This window comes from Gasterosteus aculeatus, chromosome 14, assembly GCF_964276395.1.
Source record: "Gasterosteus aculeatus chromosome 14, fGasAcu3.hap1.1, whole genome shotgun sequence".
In the NCBI taxonomy this organism is placed as follows: Eukaryota; Metazoa; Chordata; class Actinopteri; order Perciformes; family Gasterosteidae; genus Gasterosteus; species Gasterosteus aculeatus.
Window position 1 is genome coordinate 8,292,843 of NC_135702.1, and position 21,052 is coordinate 8,313,894.

A 21,052-nucleotide genomic window follows, 5' to 3' on the forward strand; every position below is an offset into this window, starting at 1 on the left:
TAACTACAGGTTATCTTTATCTAAGAATCAGGAGATCCAGGATAACGTGTATCTTGATGAATGAAATATTTTTGCAGAGTCACATTGTAGTGACTTTAAAAGACAAAGGCCTATAAATTTGTGCACGTGTCACAACCCTGATGTCCATATCAAATGAAGTTTGAATACAAAAATAATAAATAAATGAACGGCCCTAACTCCATTGACTTCACACCTCAGATTGGTAGCTTTGCCAGACTGGCATTTAAATATAGGCGTGCTGATCACACACCCCCCCCCCCCCCCCCCCCCCCCCTTTCCCTCCCCTCCTCCTCACCGGTGACGCACTGATGCGGGATTTATGCGTCACCGACTCACCGGCAGATGCTCAAATCTGTCTGACCGGGTGTACTTTGGCGGCTGATTTCGGTTTTACCTCTACTGCTCACACACACACAGAGAGAGAGAGAGAGAGAGAGAGAGATAAAGAGAGAGTGATAGAGAGATAAAGAGAGAGAGAGAGAGAGAGAGAGAGAGAGAGAGAGCGCGTAATGTGGGGCGCTGGACCTGCCGGTGTGCAGGAGGTGCGCGCGAGATGCTGACCGGAAAGTGCACAGCTGTTCCGCCGCAAACGGCGAAGAGTCAGCCGGACGGTGTCTCGGCGTCTAACGTTAACACGACCGCGGCGCGGTCCGCACCGTGACGGAGGCTCGCACCGACCCGCCGGCGTCCGTCCCGCGGGGCCGGCCGGTCTCTCCGCCGACCGGCACGTCGCGGTTCGCCCTTCGGGGAGCGCCGATCCGCCGCGTCGAGCGAGGAGGCCCACGCGCGGACCGCTGCTCGGAAACCGTGAGATCACCTTCGCGCTTCACCTTGGAAACCGCCTCCTGATTTCAAAACAGGAAAAAAAAAGAAAAGCGCCTGAATGGTAAGACGGGCGTTTTCACGAGGATGTTTTAGTGTCCGTGTGGAATTTGCACGTGAAATCGATGTTTTTTTTGTTTTGTTTTGGTCGTGCGTCTATAACATAGATTGTTAAACGGGGGGCGCACTTGCACTGTGATGCTCTGAAAGTTGCCTCCTCACTTTGAAAGTGATTCTCATCACACAGCTGCTGGTCTGATACGCTCGGCCTCGGGATGCTGCTGTGGTCGCACATCTACTAACACATCCTAATTTGCATTTTCATGAATGATCAAACGAGGTGTATCATTTTTGTGTGGGAGAGAAACATGAACAAAATGGTGGGACGAGAGGCCCTCGTCCTCACCCTCGGTCCTCGTGAGAACATTGTCTGGTGTTGTCCGACGTGCTTCTTGGTGTGCAGCTGTGTGGGAACTGTTGCCCCCTTAACCTGATCTCTGGATGCTCACCAGCGATTCCGCCCCTTTGCTCCTGCACAAAAGGCTCAGCAGGGTAATTGCTGTTGCCCGGCAACAAGGCTTCATTCCAGAGTGGAGGTAGAAAGTTAGTTCCTCGGCCCACTGGGGTGAAATGATAGTGAGTGTACTCCACTTATCCCACCGTTCAACGGCAGCTTTAAATAACTGCCGCAACATCTAATCAACTATGATGTATTATTATAAGTTACGCTTCTGAGCAGCATAATTAAAATGATGACAGCCTTTTACTTCTAAAAGAGGTGTGAATACTTGCGTCACTGCACAACGTCATCGCTGACGCCGGGGCAGCATGATGTGGACAGGGGCTCAACGTGTGTGTGTGTGATGCATTCTCTCGGCTCACACTCGGTAAAGGAAAACCTCGTCTCGCTTGTATGTCAAATTGTCGATTCTTTCAAACACAATGAAGATGAACGTTTAATAAGTGTCCTCTTGCAGGTTGATGGATCGCATGCAGCAGAAACCAATCGGCACCGACCGCCGTGGACTCACAGTCCGTCCGACTTCGCCTCCACAGCTCGTGGTCCAGGAACCTCCTCTCATCCGCCCCTTAGAGGAGCCCCAAAAACATTTAGGATCGGGCACCATGCAGGCTGCAGCTGCACCCGTAAAAGTGACGGACCAAATGCTGTTGACGCAGCCAAAGTCCGGAACCACCCCGGCAACACTGGTAAGCATAAGCCGGCCAAGACCGACAGCTCTCGGAACTAAACCTGCTCCGAAGTCGACGAGAATCTCAGCGGACCCCTCGAAGGAAATAGACTTAATCCCAGTTTGTATCCCAGGACCTCAGAGTGCCAACGTCCTGTCACATTCCCTGACAGACTCCTCCCTCTGCCGCCGCAGTCCACAGAGTCCCCGAAGCCCTCAGTCTTACACCAGCCGGCCTTACCTGAGCCCTAACCCGGGCCTGCCCCTCCCCAATCCCAGCCTCAGTCCTCAGCCTCAGAGGAGCCCCCCACCGGGGAGCTCCACCAAGGGCCCAGTGCAGTCCGAGAAGCCCGGCGCAGACAACGACGACTTCAGGTGAGACGATTAATGTCGCCGTGATTAAAATGTGTTTCTACCCGCCTGAGGGATGGCCAGACGGGCTTTAAAGGGATTCTGAAACGGGAGCGATGTTCCCTGACGTTTCTGTGCACAGCAGCAGGAGCCGTCCTGCGGTGGCGGCTGTAGGAATCAAAGCCGCAAACTTCACTTAGAGCTTTGTGAACCTGACAGAGGGACACAGACACGTTTGGCGGGCAGAAGGAGATGGAGGAGAACAAACATGTCGAAACGTTTAAGACCTTTGGGATTTGTGGCTGCTGAAAAGCCTCACGATGATGAGCTATGTTGTGTGGAAAGGAGATTTTGCAACAGACTAAGAGACATTTTGAAAAGAAAAAGGTGAAACTTAGTCATTTTTAAAGCAGTTTGTTCAGTAATAACATGACAACATTGTCAAAAAAACAAATAAACGTGACCTTTACTTGCGATAGTTTGGAGCTTTAGCAAATTTCCAATGACTTCACATTGATTTCCATGTTATAGGCATTTTAAATGAAGATAAATCCTATGTTATGCTCTTGGACAACGTTCGCTCCATCTCTTATAGCACACACACAGCTGATAACAGCTCGACTGCAGCACAGATTACGCCCCCTTTCACCCCCAGGATCCAACATGTGGCACTACTGCTGTTTCTAATCTCCCACAGGGTGTACATCGTCACGTGGAACGTGGGCTCAGCTGTGCCTCCCGATGACATCACTTCTCTGTTCGGACCAAATGTTTCAGATGGGAGTGTTGACATGTTTGTCATCGGGTAAGCGAGAGCCCCCTCTGTCATCTGCGCGCGCCTCCGCCTGTTACCCGTCACTGTCCTCTTTTTTAATTCGTGATTCACTTTTCACATGCTGGTGACGGTTCTCTGCTTCTCTGGCACCACGCAGACTCCAGGAAGTCAACTCCATGATAAACAAGCGACTGAAGGACGTCATTTTCTCAGACCAGTGGAGTGAGCTTTGCATGGACAGGCTGAGTCCTTTCGGTTATGTTTTGGTCAGTAAGGAGTTAAATCTCATCATCTTCGTCGTAGTGTTATTACTCATATACGCTTCTCTTGTTCTTCACAAAATCACAACGTTTGCTGTATTTTTCATCCGCCCCGTCCCTGCAGGTGGCGTCCCAGCGTATGCAGGGAGTGCTGCTCCTGGTTTTCTCTAAATTCTGCCATCTTCCATTCCTCAGAGGTGTGCAGACCGAGAGCACGCGCACGGGACTCGGGGGATATTGGGTATGCGGGATGCATGGAAGAGCACTGCTCTTAACTCTGAGATCTGTCGCGTTACTTCATTTGTGGCGGGTTTGTGGCAGTGGAATTTAGGGGGATGGCGTGATGAAAGGCTGTGTGTGTGTGTGTGTGTGTGTGTGTGTGTGTGTGTGTGTGGTCGCATATGTCAGTGTGTGACCTTCCTGTGCGTGTTGATGTCAGCATCACCCCGAGCTGCTGCTGGTGCAGTCTCCTTCTCTTTGAGGTCAGTGCAGCAGCAGGCCGTCTGGCTTTATGGATCTGTGTCACGGTCAGAAAAAAGGATCCTGACTTTGTCCCTGAACACACAAACGTTTGATACATGCAGGCTCAACGCGTTCATTTTTAGAATTATCTCATTATTCATGCTACTGGCCCTGCCTTTATACAGCGCCTTTTCTATGGTCTTCGGCCACTCACAGGGCTTTTTAGAATATAAGAGCAGAGGTCCTCGCTTTAACCCCCTTTTCTTCTCCCTCATTCTAAGGGGAACAAAGGCGGCGTCAGTGCCAGGATGACAGTGTTTGGCCACCCAGTGTGCTTTCTCAACTGTCACCTGCCCGCTCACATGAGGAACCTGGAACAGCGGATGGAGGACTTTGAAAGCATCTTGCAGCAGCAGCAGTTTGAAGGGGGCACTGCCACTGGAGTGCTGGACCACGAGTGGGTACTCCGTCTTTTGGTTTTTAATTGCACCTAAATGATTTGAACTGGACCTGAGCTATGAATTCCAGCTGCTGCTCACCAGTGATGAATAAATATAACAGAGCCATATTACACAGCTAACTTGTAAATGTTCAGCTAGCTTGTAAATGTCCATAAATTATCTTTTATGTGTAGGGAAGTTTCAATTCACACATTTTATTTGATTAATGTTTCCGTTTTTAGCAACAAATAAAATAGATTATTTAGAAGTCCCTTCACAGTTGCCTCTTAGAAGAAAAAAATATCCTCTTTCTTTTTTCCACTTTAAATGTGTGTTTCTGGTTCCTTCTCTGTTCCCAGTGTCGTTTTTTGGTTCGGGGATTTAAATTTCCGCATCGAAGACTACGACATCCATGTGGTGAAATGTGCCATCGACAGCAATAAACTGCCCCTGCTGTTGGAGCGAGATCAGGTGAGGCAGTTTAAATGGTTCGCCCCCATGACTCTCTCGCAGGCTTTACGTCGCCTGTGCGTCCTCTGGCAGAGGAAGCTGTGGCACAAAGTAAACAAACATCCGCTTGAGTCTGTTTGAATGAATCATCCAGATGTGTGACCTGCCGCTCCTTTCCAATCATTTGTCTACTTCACAGCTCAACATGGCAAAAAACACAGAGTCCATTCTTGAGGGCTTCATTGAGGGACCACTGAAATTCCCACCCACCTATAAGTTTGATGTGGGCACTCATACTTACGACACTAGGTTGGTCCAGTCGCCCCCATCATAAACTTCTCCCATCATATTTTTCATTTTTTCTGTTTGACTGTTGCTGCCCACGATGACACTCGGTTACGATTTGCTTCTCTTCTGCTAGTGCAAAGAAGAGGAAACCAGCCTGGACAGACCGCATCCTCTGGCGCCCTCGTCGTACCGGCTCCCCCGTTCCTACCCACAATGCAGCGCTGCAGAGGGGTCTGACCTCGTGGTTGGGTGGGTCAACCAAAGTGACACAGCATGTGTACCGAAGTCACATGGGCTTCACCATCAGCGACCACAAGCCGGTTTCTGCCGTGTTCTCACTGCACGTGAGACAATATCTTTTTGAAAATATAAGACATTTTTTGAACGACATTTCTTTTTTTAACTGCTTTGTTATCTTTTTTTCTAGTTCCCATTCAGGGTGGATATGCCTCTGGTGGAGCTGCAGGTAAACAAGGAATGGTGTAAGATCTCCGACGCCACAGTCAGGTTCACTGTTGCGTTGACTTATCAGCGCAGCTCATGGGACTGGGTAGCAATATACAAGGTAATTATCCGATTGTTTTTGCTCAAAAGCTCAAGAAGATGTAATAGTGTCAAAAATGATGTCCATTTGTTACTTCTGCACAGGTTGGATTCAGACATCACAAAGATTACCAGGCGTACATATGGGCCAAGGGGGAACATGCAACACAGGTGTGTAAGACACACATTTCCCCACATTTAGCTGAATTCAGGGTTCATTTCTTACCTTTCATTTCTTCCCCAGGTGACATTTTCGGAGGAGGATTTGCCAAGAGATGACTGTGAATACATGCTGGGTTACTACAGTAATAATATGAACAGCATTGTTGGACTGTCGACGCCGATTCAGGTAAAGGTTGACCTTTACATAAGAGTGCTCGTATGTTTCAGAAAATCTAGGGTTGTCTATAAGACACCCGGCCTCAACGCATTTAGTCCAATTCTTAAGCAAGTAATGTCAGATCATACAAATGCTTTCATGGGGTGTATGTCAGGGCTTTGTGCATGCTTTTCAAGTTCTGCCACACCAAACTGGGAAAACCAGTTTGAAAGAAAAGAACTGCCAGCGGCGTCGCTAACAGCCCCTCATCTTCTCTTGATATCGCCAAACCTAAACAGATCAACCTTCCGGCCCGCAGCCCCACCGCGCACCGTTCCAACAGCTCCGACGCCAGCTCAGAAGACGACAGCACTCTGGTTCTGCTTGCTCCAAACTCCCGCAGCCCGAGCCCAAAAATCGGAAAACACAACCATCGCCATCGCCGCAGCCGCAGCCCGGCTGTTTCTGCCATTTCCAACAACCCCCTCCCTTCCCTGCAGAACCTCAGCCTCTGCCCTCGCTCCAAAGAAAGCCAGACTCGCAGCCGCTCGCCTTGCCCTGCCGCCAGGAAGGAGCGACTGGTCTCGCCCGACACCGGGCTGTCCCCCGCCATCAGCCCGCTCAGTCCCCGCAGCCCCGGGTCCCCGGGGGGCGGAGTGACCGCACCGGAGGCCCTCGTCGCTGCCATTTTAGGTGAACATAGACCAGCTCAGATTAGCCCCACAGGGGCCAAACTGATAGGCAAGACAGGGGAAACGGACACTGCATAGCGTATAAACGACAATAGCATACAGGGGGGGGGGGGGGGGGGTACAAGGAGAACAGCGGCAATATCTACGCATCAAGGGTGGGATCCCACGACGTCACCGTGCTCGTAGAAGCAGGACATTCCGTGGTGTAGTTTGTAAACATTCCACATCGTAGCCACGCAGTTCCATCTCTGAATCGACCATCATGGCACACGCCATGTGAACCTTGGAGTCAAAGACACGTCCAGACTACCAACGTCAAGTGCTTTTATAGACTCATAAGCTATATCATATGTAAACAAACCTATTGTGAATGTGAAACCAAAGTCAGAGTAAACTTGTGACAGATGTGACCAGTGATTGATGACAGCATTGTGGTTCCATGTAGAAAGTCTCATATTAATATAAGGACTCTGGACCAGAAAGTGTCATATTTACATCAGCGAGGGTGTGTGTGTGTGTGTGTGTGTGTGTGGGTTTGTGTAGGCCTTTGTGTAGGCCTAATGTGTTAAAACAAATGCATTTAGCATCAGATGATGGTTTAAACTTCTAACTCTGTAGTTCTTGGTCTGTATTCCTGAAATAAGCCTAATGTATCAAAGAACTGAAGCAGAGCATTTCACCTCAGTCGATCTGAAACATACACCTGTTCGATGCTCTTGTTCTTAGCAGCTAGAGATCAGTGAGTGGATCTTAAGGCTAATGTGTTAGTTTTGCCTCACAAAAGATAACAGTCATGTGTTTGTGTGAGTGTGCGAATAAAACAAATTTAAAAAAACAGATTTCAATGTGTAGCTAAAACAAGACTAATTTACAGCATATGTTTCTTACATATGTAATGTCATTGAAGTAGGATAACATGCGTATGTACAATGGAGCGCAGAGTGCAGAGGGTGCTGGAATAAAGACCAATGTAGCAGGCGAGTTATTAATACGCTGACAACCGGTTTGCAAGTATCATTTATCATAATTTAGCCCCTGTGGAGTTCAAAATTAGACCACGCCCATTTACCCCACGTGGTCTGTGCTCAGCAACAACATTGGCGGCGGAGAAACGCCTCGAAGGGTCTGGAGAAGTTGTCCAGTCTCAGAAACACAGCTGTCCAACCCACTCTGATTCACCGGGAGAGTCAAAACCCCAAGCCACCCATCCGCGCTGTGTACCGGAGCAGGAGACCCAGGCGAAGGCTGTAAAAACCCCTTCTCGTCCGTCGTATCTGAACGGCTAGCTTGTTAGATAACAGTGTGTTTATTGGCCAAAATGAACGGACATCAGAACGGTTTCCATAACAACTCGCTCATCGACGAAGACTGCTTCCTCTTCACTTCCGAGTCAGTCGGAGAGGGTCACCCGGGTAGGTTTTTACTTGTATAACCGCACGGCTGTGAGGTAGCTCTCGCTGTCTAGTAATAAATAGCCCAATAGCAGCCTGCTAGCCCCCGAAACAAGGTCACGCTGCGTGTCAGCTGTCCAGTAAATACCCTGCTCATCCCCTCTGACTCCTCTCCTGTGATGAAGAGGGTCCACGTGGTGTAAAAGTGGCGTAGCTACACGTATTTCACACGGACCACGCTCTTAAAAACAAATAAACACGCTGTTCACTGGCTGAGATATTCTAAGTTAAATGTTAAAAGTTGTCGAGCCGAAGTAACGTTACGTAGCAGTGTTTTTAGCATGCTAACAACACTGCTGCTAACAGTTCAAGCTAACATGCTGTTGTGTTGTGTCCTCACGTCTAAGTTGGCACCACGCCGCTGTCCTCTGTCAATACACAACGTGCGAGCGGCTGTTCGTGTCTCTTGTTTTAGGTTTGACTCTTTAAACACGGCCAGTGCTTCTTGTAATTTTATTTTTAAATTTTATCCCTGAGTCAGGTAGTGTAGCTAGCTGGCATGTGACGTGACGTATATAGCGCTTTTCTAAATGTCTCAAAGACGCTTTAACACTTTAATGTCCTCTGTATTATCGTGCCCCGTGGTTTCTGCCAACAGAATAAAACATGTGCCGTAAACAGATGGCAAAAACAAAATACCCCTCAAAGCTGCACAAAGCTCTGGTGACAATACATTATTTAGTTTTTATTAACAGCCCATACAATTTGGGTTTGAATCAACAAGAAGATATTATCACATATGAATAGCATCACACATTAGGCCTATGCATACTATAAAATCAAAATATATAATTAAAATAATTTGTACACAGGTAAAGGGCATGAATAAATTACTGCAGGTCAAGTTCTGCACTGAAAAATGACTAAATATGAAAGGTAAATAGTAAATCAGAAGAAAGTTAACAGATACGTTAACAAGTGAGTAGCCTAGTTACTTACTAGTTACTTCTCCTTGACTGTACCTTTGCCGGTAGCATGGTAGGGCACATAGTTAGCATCGGCCCCTAGCTGATATTCTAACCATCACCATGTACAATGGGCTTTGTAGCCTGTAGACCCACACATAAATTCTACATCAAGCTAATCGACGTCTGTCACAGCCAGAAAAAATATTTACCTTGACGAGAAATCCGTTGAACGTGCAGATTTAAAGACAATGTATTTTGATTAGTGGATTGAGTATTTTAAATACAAAATGACCACTCTCTAAAGTATTTTCTTACAAATTACGTTACATTTTACATCGGCTCTATCAAATACAAATTACAAAATACTCATAAGTAAGTGAAATAGAAATACTGCCCATCTCTGCCCGCAAATGATTTCATGAAATGATTTGGTCCACTTAAAAATCAGTTACTCGTCAGCTTATCTACATTTTGACATAGAAGGTAACAATCACTTTTAAAGTGCACCTTTGCCAGTTTACATAGCTACACTTCACCTTAGCTAAAAACAGTTGCCCTCTATAAAGACAATCCATCTCACTTCCATACAATGTCCACTCTTTAAGGGAGAGTTTTTTTATGGTAAATTTGGAGCCTGTAGTTCCTGGTTCTCTTATTTCAGATATTGAAAGTAGTCTAAATGCGAAGTGTCCCTGAGCAAGACACCTAACCACTAATTGCTCCCTGGGCAAAATGTGAAAAGCCATGGGTTTAAAGTGTAATGTAAGTCGCTTTGGATAAAAGCGTCTGCTAAATGACCTGTAATGTAATGTAATGTAAATGCAAGAACACTTTTCAGCTTCCAAAATCCTTTTCTCTCAAACGGTTTGCATTGAAAACCAACCTTGAGAATCAGAGTAGTGATTTCATGGTCGTATTAGTGTGCTAGGTTACAGCAAAGTGTCCCCAATAACCTGTTGTGAGCGCAGCAGCTTGTTGTACAAAGGGCCGCATTTTTCTGTCTCTATATTTGGGCAGTGGGGGAAACTCCATTGCAACAGATAATAGACTGACCAGTAGTCCTAAATATAGGTACTGCAGGGGCCTGTGTGTGTGTGTGTTTGACACATTCTTGGTAGTTGTGGGAATATTAAAGGGCCTGGATAGATCTCTACTAATTATATGATTCTATTTGTCCCTTAAAACTAGTGCAGCTTATACGGCGGGTCAAATCAGCATAACGATTTAGAATGAATATCGTACATCCAGTCTTCTAGTTTGTCTGGATGTTTGAGAACATTCTTAACATATTATTAAATAAACACATGTGTTTTGATTCATTAGAAATTCCTTAAAATGTTCTTTTAATGAATACATTCATCTCTCCTGGGTGTTGACCTATTCTAAATATTTTTGTTTTATGTGTTGTAAACTAACATAATCGGTTCTCCATATTTAAATACGTATGAAATTAAACATAAGCTTTCTACAATGTATGCGTTTTTAGCAATGAACAAAACTTGAGTCATTACCACGTCTTAGATGAGTGTTAGATTGTGAAATATTCTCGTGCGTTTTTCCACAGATAAGATCTGTGACCAAATCAGTGATGCCGTGTTGGACGCACACCTCAGACAAGACCCTGATGCCAAAGTAGCATGTGGTAAGTCTTTAAAAAGCAAAGCAGGCTGACGTCTATTAAGTATTCAATGTTGAAACTTGGTTGTCCACACAATCAGATCAAATATTCCATCTTTTGTTTTTGAGAAATCTTTCCTGATGCATCTTATGTGATGTATTACCTGTGCGGTATTGCAACCGAATTGTAAAGCAAACTCAAGGGACTAAATTAGAAACTAAAATTTCCCTTTGCAGATTGTGATGTGATCTCTAGTTTTATAGAGGAACATTTTGAAAGGACTATGATGTGCACACCGGAATCCACCAGTGATAGAGCTGATGAATGTCGGAAAGGGTTTTAGGTACGACAACGACAACCTGTTAAACCCGTTAGACATACAAGGAATTTGACATGGCGGGTGGTGCGTAACATTGGACAATAACACTAATCAACACAGTGCAGGAAATAAAACGTGTTAATTTACAATTCTATATTCAGTAAAATATAGAAGAATATACATTTTGTTGAAATGCACAGGTAACCACGGGTATTTACATAATGACTATGAGGGGATGTGCAGGGGAGGGACCGGTAGGAAAATGGTAGGTCTGAGTCATGTCTTCGCCTCATCCACTGCAGGCGAGTTATTTAATGCCGGACATCATGGAAGTGATGGAACTGCATCAATTAGTCTGTTGATTAAATGAAAGAAAATGGATAAGCAGGAACTTTGGTATTTGGTGTGTCCTTAATTCCCTTTCACCTCTGTGTTCTTAACGACCTATTGTACTTTGTCTTACCCTTATCCTTCACACTGAATGACGTTGGGTCTCAGAGACTGTTGCTAAGACGGGGATGATCCTGCTAGCAGGAGAGATCACCTCCAGGGCCCACGTTGACTACCAGAAGATTGTGAGGGACACGATCAAAGACATCGGCTATGATGACTCATCCAAAGGTACAGTGATACAACTTCAAAGCTGTTAGTATAGTTCACTTTGGGATTCATGCAGTGGGGCTTTGTGAGGATTCGCTTGCATATCTTGTTAATGAGATTCAGTCATCTTGTTTTCCAGGCTTTGACTATAAGACCTGCAATGTGCTGGTGGCTTTGGAGCAGCAGTCGCCCGACATTGCTCAAGGTGTTCACCTGGATCGAAAAGCGGAGGATGTGGGAGCCGGTGACCAGGTCGGGGTGTTCATAAATTTATGTTTTATTCACAGCTGGCTAACTGTAGCCAGAAATGTTGCGGTAACGAAGTTCTCAGCGTTATTTTGACCTCTTTTCGTGCTCGTTATTTGTGGCTGCACCTCTTACAGGGTCTGATGTTTGGATATGCCACAGATGAGACTGAGGAGTGTATGCCCCTCACTATTGTCCTGGCTCACAAGCTCAATGCCAAGATGGCGGAATTGCGCCGAAATGGAAGACTGCCGTGGCTCCGACCCGATTCAAAGACTCAGGTAGGACATGTTTTTTGTACCAAATTACATTTTTCAAAGATGTTGTGCTCAGACTTATTACTACTACTGTACATGAGCTGTTTTTTAGTTTTTTTTTTAGTTCAGTTAATCTTATTTTGTCTGACTTTTAAGTCCAAAAGCCAGAGCTATTCCATTTGCAACTTGATGAAAGAGGAAATTCCTGCTTGCATCAATTATGTTGCAACTCCAAGGCTTTTCGGGGGGATTTTAAACCTCCTAGACATTACAATGTGTTCTATGGCTACCCGTTGGAAGTAAATGTCTGCATCATTTGTTTCTCCTCTCAGGTGACCATTCAGTACCGACAGGATCAAGGAGCCATGGTGCCGTTGCGTGTCCACACCGTTGTGGTCTCGGTGCAGCACGATGAGGCGATATGTTTGGATGAGATGCGCAAATGTCTCAAGGAGCTGGTGGTGAAAGCGGTGGTTCCCAGCTGTTACCTTGACCATGAAACCGTATACCACCTGCAGCCCAGTGGACGCTTTGTCATTGGAGGACCGCAGGTGAGGATCTATAATTCACCCGCGAAGTCACACCAAGATGACTGAAATCTGTCAATTTTTAGCTTCCACGAGTTGTCCCAAACAATTAAAAATGCTCTCCCATTATTTTGCTTTAATGCTTTGGTCCAAATAATTGTAAGTGTACATATAAAGTCCTGTGTTTCTTATCGCAGGGGGATGCTGGTCTGACTGGGCGTAAGATCATTGTCGATACTTACGGTGGCTGGGGTGCCCACGGAGGCGGAGCCTTTTCCGGGAAGGACTACACGAAAGTCGATCGCTCTGCTGCCTACGCTGCGCGCTGGGTGGCCAAATCTCTGGTGAAAGCTGGGCTCTGCAGGCGTGTGTTGGTCCAGGTGAGTGCACGATGACTCGCGCTATGAAATAACTGGGCCCTAGTCCACGTATTACACTATCAAAGACTTGACTTTGGGCTACTGTTTAAAGCCTACCATACATTTGTATACTATAGGTATCCTATGCTATTGGCATTGCCCATCCACTCTCCATCTCCATCTTCCACTTTGGGACCTCCGAGAGGAGTGAGAAGGAGCTGCTGGAAATTGTGAAGAAGAACTTTGACCTTCGTCCGGGAGTCATAGTGAGGTATCCTGTGGTGTCTCATTTTAACTAACAAACATCTAGTTAGGATAAGATATGCTTCAGGGGTGTATATCTTATTCATTTATTTCTGTTTCAGTGATCTTGACCTGAAGAGGCCAATCTACCAGCGCACAGCCGCCTATGGTCACTTTGGCCGTGACTTCTTTTCATGGGAGGTGCCCAAGATTTTGAAATATTGAAGCGCTCCTATCTTTGAGCAGGGCTCCGGTGTACAACAGATACATCTGTCTGTCTACTTCCTTCCTTTCTCCTCTACCTGCTCACACAGCCACCTCACCACAGCCTCTACTGCAGAACACCGTGCCCCTTCACAACACGTTAGTCAGGCACTCATTTATTAGATAACGAAAGCATTTCCGCTGCAGATAAGTTGGAAAACTTGTGCGTGCTGAGCAGTGCTGCCAATTTTTATTTATCTTTGTGACACTAGTTATGAGTGGATTGGTTTCTGCAGAATCAATTTGCAGTATATATTTAATACCTAATTATAACAGATTCTCAAAGCAATCCTATGGGTATTAAGCCGACTGAATGCTATTCTTCAGCTTTTTTTAATTCAGGCTGAAGTTTGGTTTGATAGGTGATCAGTAGTTGGAATCCCATGTTGCTTTTTCCTTTTTAATTGCAACGTGTTATTTCACCTAACTTTCTTGAGTTGGTGGCACTGTAGCATTCCAAAAATGTCTCCTCCGTTCCCCTTTTACCCTCGGTTTTATTTAGATGGAACAAAGACGGCGAAACACTGGATGGAGACCATTTCTCCAAAACCTGCATACACTTGTTTGTGCTCTCCCTTCAGGCCATTTTTTTCTGACGTTTTACAGAGAAGTCAGAAGCTGCTATTGACCCCGTGGTTATGTTGGGCTGCACGATGAAATCACTCCATTTTTGTATTTATTTTGTCGGTTCAAATGTTAAGGCACAATGCAATACTCCCTTCCCATCACTTCCCTCCCTACTCGAGGCTGAATCTGGGTGACGCTACAGAGAAACTCAGCTCAGCGGCCTCAGCACAGGGCCTCCCATCATCTGGTGACCTCCTCCTTTAATTCAACACATGGGGTCAGACTCATTGTGGGACCTAACCGTTTGACCAGCAAGGAAGGACACCCGAGTGACCCGTGCCACAAGGTTTTGTATCTCTCGGCCGCGCATGTTTGCATAAAACAGCTTCACAGCAGAGACGGTCAGTTAAGGTCGAGTAAAGCTCGGGTGGGTATAACCAATTGGTCAGGGCACAAGAGCCGAAAGAATCCGGTTAGCAGTACCCCGCCGGGCCAATGCTACAAGCTAGAATGCTGGGCAGACCGGGTCTTACCAGCAAGGACATTGGGATTAATAAAAAGGCTGTCCTGACACCTTCGGTCTCACCTGCACACCGTGTGAGTTATACTTTAGCGCACATGAGGACGTGGTACCATGTGAAAGGATTCACAGACCTAATAGAATAGAATAGTGTTTGCGGTTAACCGTCCTCTGGAATAGCGCGGCAGCATTTGCTCACAGTAACCAAAGATGCAGGGGCATCTGTTTCGATGTTTAATGTACACAAGTTACACAATTAATGTTGGGCTTTCAGATGATGCTTTTCTTTCTTTATGTATTCATTTTCTTTTAATAAAGTAGTTAAAGAAAACACATGTAATCACTTTAGCGGAAGAGATAAGCCTAAACCAGCTGTAGGCTTGCGTTGGTATTCATCTTCAAATCCTCACGGTTGGCATTTATCTGAGCTGTGTGTTTGCAGTTAGTGAGTCTGTAAATGTCTGCATTGTGTAGCTAGGTGGCGCTGTGTCCTCTCATATAGCACTGAAACTAAGATTTCCTTTTTTCTACTCCAATGACCCTGATGTCGCTCTCGAGTTTGTCTCCTCTACACTCACCTCGAGTGTACTGCCGGGAAGGTTCTGATGGGATCTGTTAGAATCATACTGGTACTGGGATTATTTTAAGTAATCTCTGAGATGACTCGACCTCCCAAAGATTATTTTTTAATAATATGTTTGAATCATCTTTTCTCATCCACAAGGAGCCAAATGATTGGTTGGTGTTGTACAGAGAAACCATCCTGTTTACATGGTCTCCTGTGGGAGTGTCAAGCAGCTTTTTTTATGTTTTATTTTTCTCAATGATTACCAGTACTTTAGTTAGTGTGGCTGCTGATTGTGGAAAAAGTGCCTTTTCTCATTTTCTGCAATGCCCTATTTCCCTCCCCCAAATATGTAGCTCCGTACCTGTCGAGTCCTCCCCCAGCGTGTGAGTCTCCCCTCTTCAATGACTCCTACTGAGAACCTTGATTTGTTGTTGTGCTTCTCTCTCAAACCCTTTTAAAATAAACTGCACTCTTCTCTGTGCTCATTGGCTATTTATTTGTACGTGGATCATAAGTTACCCTTGAGAGCCTTAATAATTAGTTGGATTTATCTTTTATATTGTATTTGTTTGTTCTGGTTCTGGTCGACAGTTGATGAAGTTGTAGATCGAAACAAAAAATAGAAATGTGTATTTTATTTTTATTGGCAGAAGCGAAGAATAGTAATATTTATTCAACTAGTCAGCCAGAATTATCTGACTAACGGTGGATAAAGCGTTGTGACTATTTAGCTTAGTACAAAGGAGTAAAAAAACTTCTCATCAAATATACAGAATATTTGGGAATTATTCTTTTCTTTCATACATATAATTCAACTTTCTGAACCAAATTGCGGAGCTTTCATATCTGATCCACATTCCTTTCAAAGTTCAAACAATCCTTTTGTAATGATATTTTATCAGGCGAAGTCCAGGTTCTATTCACTCAATGCAGACTGTATATAAGTCCAAAAAATGCAGTAAGATATCAGAGCAAATGCCGCAAGTGTCGAGCAGTGTAAGCACTATTTGCAGATAGATGTTGAAACATCGGGGTCGGCCATGGGGACAAAGAGCTTTCCTCATTTTTAGGCCCGACCTGAAATGGAAAGATTTGGAGACGTTTTATGGGCCGTTGTGTGTTCTAGCTTGAACAACGTTGATGTAATCTTTCAAAAAAATGACACAAAATTCCACCTACCTAACACCTTAAAGTGCGTTGAGAGGCTTCCAGGCAAACTTCTGACAGTAAAACAGAGTCTGCATAAAATAGAAAAGTGAAAATAGAGTCACTACTAAGCGTTCAGAAGTTACCCAAGTTTACTGCCTGATGGTGTTTTACGTACTCCACATTTGAGGGCGGTGTTCATGTCTCTGCACCTGTAGGTGGCCGAAGTGCAGGGGTCTGCGGACGCAAAAAGCATCAGGTGAGTTCTTTTTTTAATTTTTTTTTATGCATGAATAATCCTTCATTATCAAGTCATCATCTGCTCCTTCTGCCAACAAACCAGCTCAGTTTTGTTACTGTAAATGGAAATAGGCCTTCTGACGGGCCATTGTGAATAGTCAGCCGCGTGTCACCCTTACAATGGCCCGTTGAATGCGGATGTACCAGTTGCCCTGCCAGCTCACTGTTACTTAAACATCTTTCATCGCTTTCTCAACAGGAGGCAGGATAAAGTAAATTCTTGGAAGAAGAAGAAGAAGAAGCGGAAGGCTGACCGACCTACGCGAGGAGCCCCCTTCCCGTTGCACAGGCCCATCAGAGTGCAGACGGCCTCTGGGGTGGCGTAGCTCAGGATTGCATCCAGCACCGGCTTGCTGAATTTGCCGATCACGGTCTGGCACTGATCTCGGTAGGAGGCGGGCAAGATGTGACAAATCTCCTCCAGGAGCGAGATCAAGGCGTCCTGCAAAGAGTGACAGAGAGAAAGAAAGGTGCGTTGTGTAAGTTTGTCAGTGTTGCCTGGAGGCGTGTCAGTGCGTGTCCGTTCCTTCGTCCGAAGAGCGTCACTCACCTCAGTCCTTTCCTTAGGGAGCAGGTCCTCCAAAGTCTTGATCACAAGAACACAGAAGGAGCACTGTGCTGTGGGCTGCATCTGATCGACACAAACCGCACACAGATTAAAAACACAACACACACACACACAAACCCTCACACATTATTTTTAAATGTGATCGTCAAACTCGTACTTCAGCGACATTTTCACTTCTCCCAGAAACCTGTAGGGCCTCTCTGACAAAATAGCTGAGCAGCATCTCCTGCTTGTCTGGGGAGCCACATAGTCCGATGATTCTGCAGACCTCCGCTGGTTTCTGAAAGAGGAGAAGTGTGATTACAGGGCTCACTAACATTTTTCTTTTGTCATTTTTTATTCCCGCAACTTACTACGATGCCAGCAATGAAGCTGAGGGCCAAGGGGAGCATCTTCTCCACTTCTTCTTGGCACGCTTTAGTCGCCGGTCCGGGCAGGAGCTTGCACAGATGATCAAGGCCATCCATCATTTTTTTCTGAGAAGAAGCGGCAGGTTAGGTGTTGTGTGTCCTGCACACCTCAGGACAAAGCTGTAATATGTTATGTTATTGATACATCTCAACATGTTTTTTGATTTTCGGAAGCCTGCAACTATTTCAGTGCAAATACTGATAACTTTTTTTTTTTTTAAATAAAGAGAATTCTCCTTAAGTTTCAGATATTGGGCCAAAGTCTTAGATCCCATGATTTAGAGTGGAGATGGAATGAGCTATTTATTGGTTTATTTTATGTATTTGTCCATGTGATTAAAGCCACTCTTATTTTAATCCGTGTCGTGGTACGATGCACCATTCTCATTTACAGGATATTCACAGAACTGAAGCTTCTTTTTCAGAGAACTGTATTTCTGATCACTGCTGTGCAATCGCAACCGACTGTTCAGTGAATTAGACGATAAGGCGAGTGGTGAAATGTCTTTCTATAATGATTTGTGATTAAAATGTTTGATACAAATCATCGAAAGTTGTCTCTGCGCTCCCCATAGACCCGCGGCTCATGGAAAAGAGGATCTTTGAGGTCAGGTGAGAAACTAAAACTGCCATAGCAATTTCACTTCAATTTTTTTAAGGCTTAGAAAAAAAGGGAAGTGGCTCTAAAGAAAAAGAAAAGAGGACCTTAGTTTATGTGGTTGAATTTCACCGAATGCACCGCTGAAAATGAGTTATTTGAATCTCCGAATGTGAAGAATAAAATTCAGCTAAGAAAAGAACGGGTGGAGTTTAAGGTGTTTCTTATTTAATCAGCCACAAATCTTATCAAGAACTTTAGATTGCACTGTGTGTGTATTTGAATATTGACTTATGAAACTGGCACAGAATCAATGATAATATCAGCGAGCTGATCTTGGTTCTCTGGAGTGTGCTTGCTGCTTAGTCCACTATTGTACTCACCTGGAGGTCTGCATTGGAAACCATGTCGGCAAGGAGTTCAAATATTTGTGTGCAGTCCTGGCAGACGTCCCCAGTCTGATGATAAAGCAGAAGCCGCGTAATGAAAATTGATTAACATTTTAAATGATTTAATCACTCAACAGTCTGTGTGGTTGCTGCATGCATGACATTTGTGTGTGTGTGTGTGTGTGTGTGCTCCCTGCCTTGATTGTAAATAATGAACAAACTCACGTGTGGCTGCAAATATTATTAATTTATTTATTTTTTGACGTGAGAAAGTACTCAAGTACTTTAAATATTCGAGGAGTGAAACTGCAAGCTTAAAGTAACTTCCTGATTTTGACGAAATGCAAATGTCAGTTCTTTGTCTGGTGGTTAGACTTGGTCAACTTATGGCATATGGCATTTATTTATCTTTTTAGAACATAAACTTTTACATTGATATTTTGAATTTGGATTATCGTACCTTGGTAATTTCGCTCAGGACTTTGAATGAAGTCAAAGTGCTTTTACTATAATGAAGTAGCTTAACAATGTAATTGTACTTTTATTTATCAAGAAGTACTGAACAGGTTCCCCACCCCTGTGTCACAGTGTGTTAAATGCATTGCATCACACACTATTAGCTCTAAATATGCCAAATTATTTCATGAACTATCCCTGGAAATGAACGGGCCCTGGCTGTTCGGTAGGTCGTATCTCAGTGCGTTGTTAATCGGAAGGATGAAGTATAGACACATTATGATTTGAAGATGCATAAAATATGTGTATTTTGTTATCCGTGTTTTGAATGCGACATTTTCCAATAAATCAAAATATACTTACTGCTTGTGGGGCGGCGGGAACATTCTGCAAAGCCTCGATGTTGAACGCCGAAGTCAGAGCTGAAAATACCCATCAATGTTAATCTTCATCATAATGTCTCGTCACTTTTTACCAATCACTGCCTAATTCATCATCCTAGTTCAGTTGATTACAGGCTCACCACAAACGAAGAGAAGACCGGCAATCTTGAACAAGGCCATCCTCAGTTATGTTCTGGCTTGTAGCTGTTCTGTACAGGGAACTGTGAGCGTGCTGAAGCTTATATTTGACAGAACCCACCACAAAGGGGATTTGAATAGAGGGGTTGGGTGGGGCGTGGGGGGGTTATAGTGGGATGTGATTCATTTTCAGCACAGTGGAACCGTTTCTTTTCTCTCTATATCTCACTAAGCTAACATTAGTCTAGTTTCATATTCACTTCCTTAAAACGAGGTGCTAAAACCCGACGATGTTTATTCCAAAGACTTGTTTGATTTCAGATGTAGGCCCGTTATATTTGTGGCTGCGTTCTCATCACATATTATCTAGTGAGGCACAACCGGGGAGCAACCAGTAAAATCACCATCTAGACTCCAGAATCTGAATCACATTTTCTGATGTTAAGATAACATGACGTGTTGCGGTATTTGCATTTTTTCTCACGCGACCATGGGGTGAACATAGTCGGGTTCCTTTTAGGCGTTCCCGGCTTTGCAGGACACAACGTCATTGGGTTTATTAATGTGTTGTGTATATTAAGGCTTGGCTGCTTCTCTGGTGCCACCCTCAGGCTAAACGTTGGTCGTCCACACGAGGATCTGAGACTAACAAAGCCGTCTCTCCCGTCTAATGGTTATGCTGCTGGCAGAGTGAGGCACGGCCTCAAATGGTCACAGCCCGACTAAAGTGTTTTTATGTGTCAATCGGACGGTGATTTGCATAGATGAGAGATCACAGCATGATGTTGATCACATATCAAATCAACTTTATAGTTCTACCCATTTTTCACAGTGAGCCCCATAGTCTCGGTAGAGATGAGTGATCGTCTGATACATTTTGCTACGTAAAGTCCACGCGTCTCGTTCAGTCTTACCTCAAAAGGATGAGATTATCGTTCGCTCGCATCTGTTCCTAATAATCACGTGTCTTGATTTTAAAAGTAAACGGAAGATGTCTCTTGTTTTCTCAGGGCCTGAGAATTTCATTCAGTGACAAAAACCAGTTTGAGGTAATTGAGGTAATAATGTTAGCTATCGTATGGCCTCCAACCACGTAGAACTGTAGTTCCTGGTGAGCAGGTATGCGGCCTATAATTTATTAAGTAGAAATGAAAGGTGCAGCAAACAGCAATTTGTTTTTCCATCGTTGCACATGTGTGAAAGTGGCAGTGGCCCAGAACGGTTGTGGTTTAATATCTATGATTTTAGTTAACCCCGTTTCCTTAGAACAGGTTTGTCATACCAGTCTCCAGTGGCGGCTGGTGGGTTTATTTATTTTTGGTCAGTTTCAGTAAACATCCCAGTATGAAAAAAGGGTATCAAACACGCATTATTACTTTTCAGTTAAATATTTAGCATTTATTCCAACGGTTTAACATAAAAAGGACATTTTAGGCGATAAAGAGGATGCTGTTGATATGGAAAAGGATGACGTGACAGTCACTGTAAACGCTCCAGAGGCTCAGGATTATATAGGAGTCGAGATAAATGGAGAGGTTTTTCTCTTCATAATACTGAGAATGCAAGGAAATATGCATCCGCAATGTTCACTTTGATAGAAGAGT

The 21,052-nt window shown here is 44.6% G+C and overlaps 3 protein-coding genes and 1 long non-coding RNA gene across 5 annotated transcripts; 3 read left to right on the forward strand and 1 right to left on the reverse strand.

Moving 5' to 3' along the window:
• Positions 1 to 401: 401 nt before the first annotated feature.
• On the forward strand, positions 402 to 7,095 carry inpp5ja (inositol polyphosphate-5-phosphatase Ja). 2 transcript variants are annotated; one of them, XM_040198365.2, is made up of 14 exons: positions 492 to 907; positions 1,821 to 2,052; positions 2,168 to 2,408; positions 3,082 to 3,189; positions 3,317 to 3,425; positions 3,544 to 3,660; positions 4,163 to 4,338; positions 4,681 to 4,792; positions 4,971 to 5,080; positions 5,193 to 5,403; positions 5,487 to 5,624; positions 5,708 to 5,773; positions 5,847 to 5,951; positions 6,221 to 7,095. In XM_040198365.2, the coding sequence occupies exons 1-14, from the start codon at positions 905 to 907 to the stop codon at positions 6,689 to 6,691; spliced, it is 2,199 nt and encodes a 732-aa protein (XP_040054299.2). In that variant the 5' UTR covers positions 492 to 904; the 3' UTR covers positions 6,692 to 7,095. The 2 variants fall into 2 exon arrangements, with proteins under 2 accessions (XP_040054298.2, XP_040054299.2); XM_040198364.2 differs by having other exon boundaries at positions 402 to 907; positions 1,821 to 2,408.
• Positions 7,096 to 7,680: 585 nt separating this feature from the next.
• On the forward strand, positions 7,681 to 15,541 carry mat2aa (methionine adenosyltransferase 2Aa). Its single transcript, XM_040198425.2, has 9 exons — positions 7,681 to 8,025; positions 10,537 to 10,614; positions 11,408 to 11,530; positions 11,649 to 11,761; positions 11,893 to 12,036; positions 12,345 to 12,563; positions 12,737 to 12,919; positions 13,036 to 13,169; positions 13,264 to 15,541. Exons 1-9 carry the CDS (start codon positions 7,932 to 7,934, stop codon positions 13,364 to 13,366), a joined length of 1,191 nt encoding a protein of 396 aa, XP_040054359.1. The 5' UTR covers positions 7,681 to 7,931; the 3' UTR covers positions 13,367 to 15,541.
• A 139-nt stretch (positions 15,542 to 15,680) lies between these two features.
• sftpba (surfactant protein Ba) lies at positions 15,681 to 19,609 on the reverse strand. Its single transcript, XM_040198448.2, has 10 exons — positions 19,451 to 19,609; positions 19,291 to 19,349; positions 18,466 to 18,540; positions 17,428 to 17,550; positions 17,232 to 17,354; positions 17,057 to 17,137; positions 16,765 to 16,948; positions 16,385 to 16,443; positions 16,240 to 16,298; positions 15,681 to 16,137 (listed from the first exon to the last, which is right to left on the reverse strand). Exons 1-9 carry the CDS (start codon positions 19,488 to 19,490, stop codon positions 16,248 to 16,250), a joined length of 795 nt encoding a protein of 264 aa, XP_040054382.2. The 5' UTR covers positions 19,491 to 19,609; the 3' UTR covers positions 15,681 to 16,137; positions 16,240 to 16,247.
• On the forward strand, positions 16,326 to 16,962 carry LOC144388214 (uncharacterized). Its single transcript, XR_013452491.1, has 2 exons — positions 16,326 to 16,465; positions 16,706 to 16,962. It is a non-coding gene; the product is annotated as an uncharacterized LOC144388214 (long non-coding RNA).
• Positions 19,610 to 21,052: the final 1,443 nt, after the last annotated feature.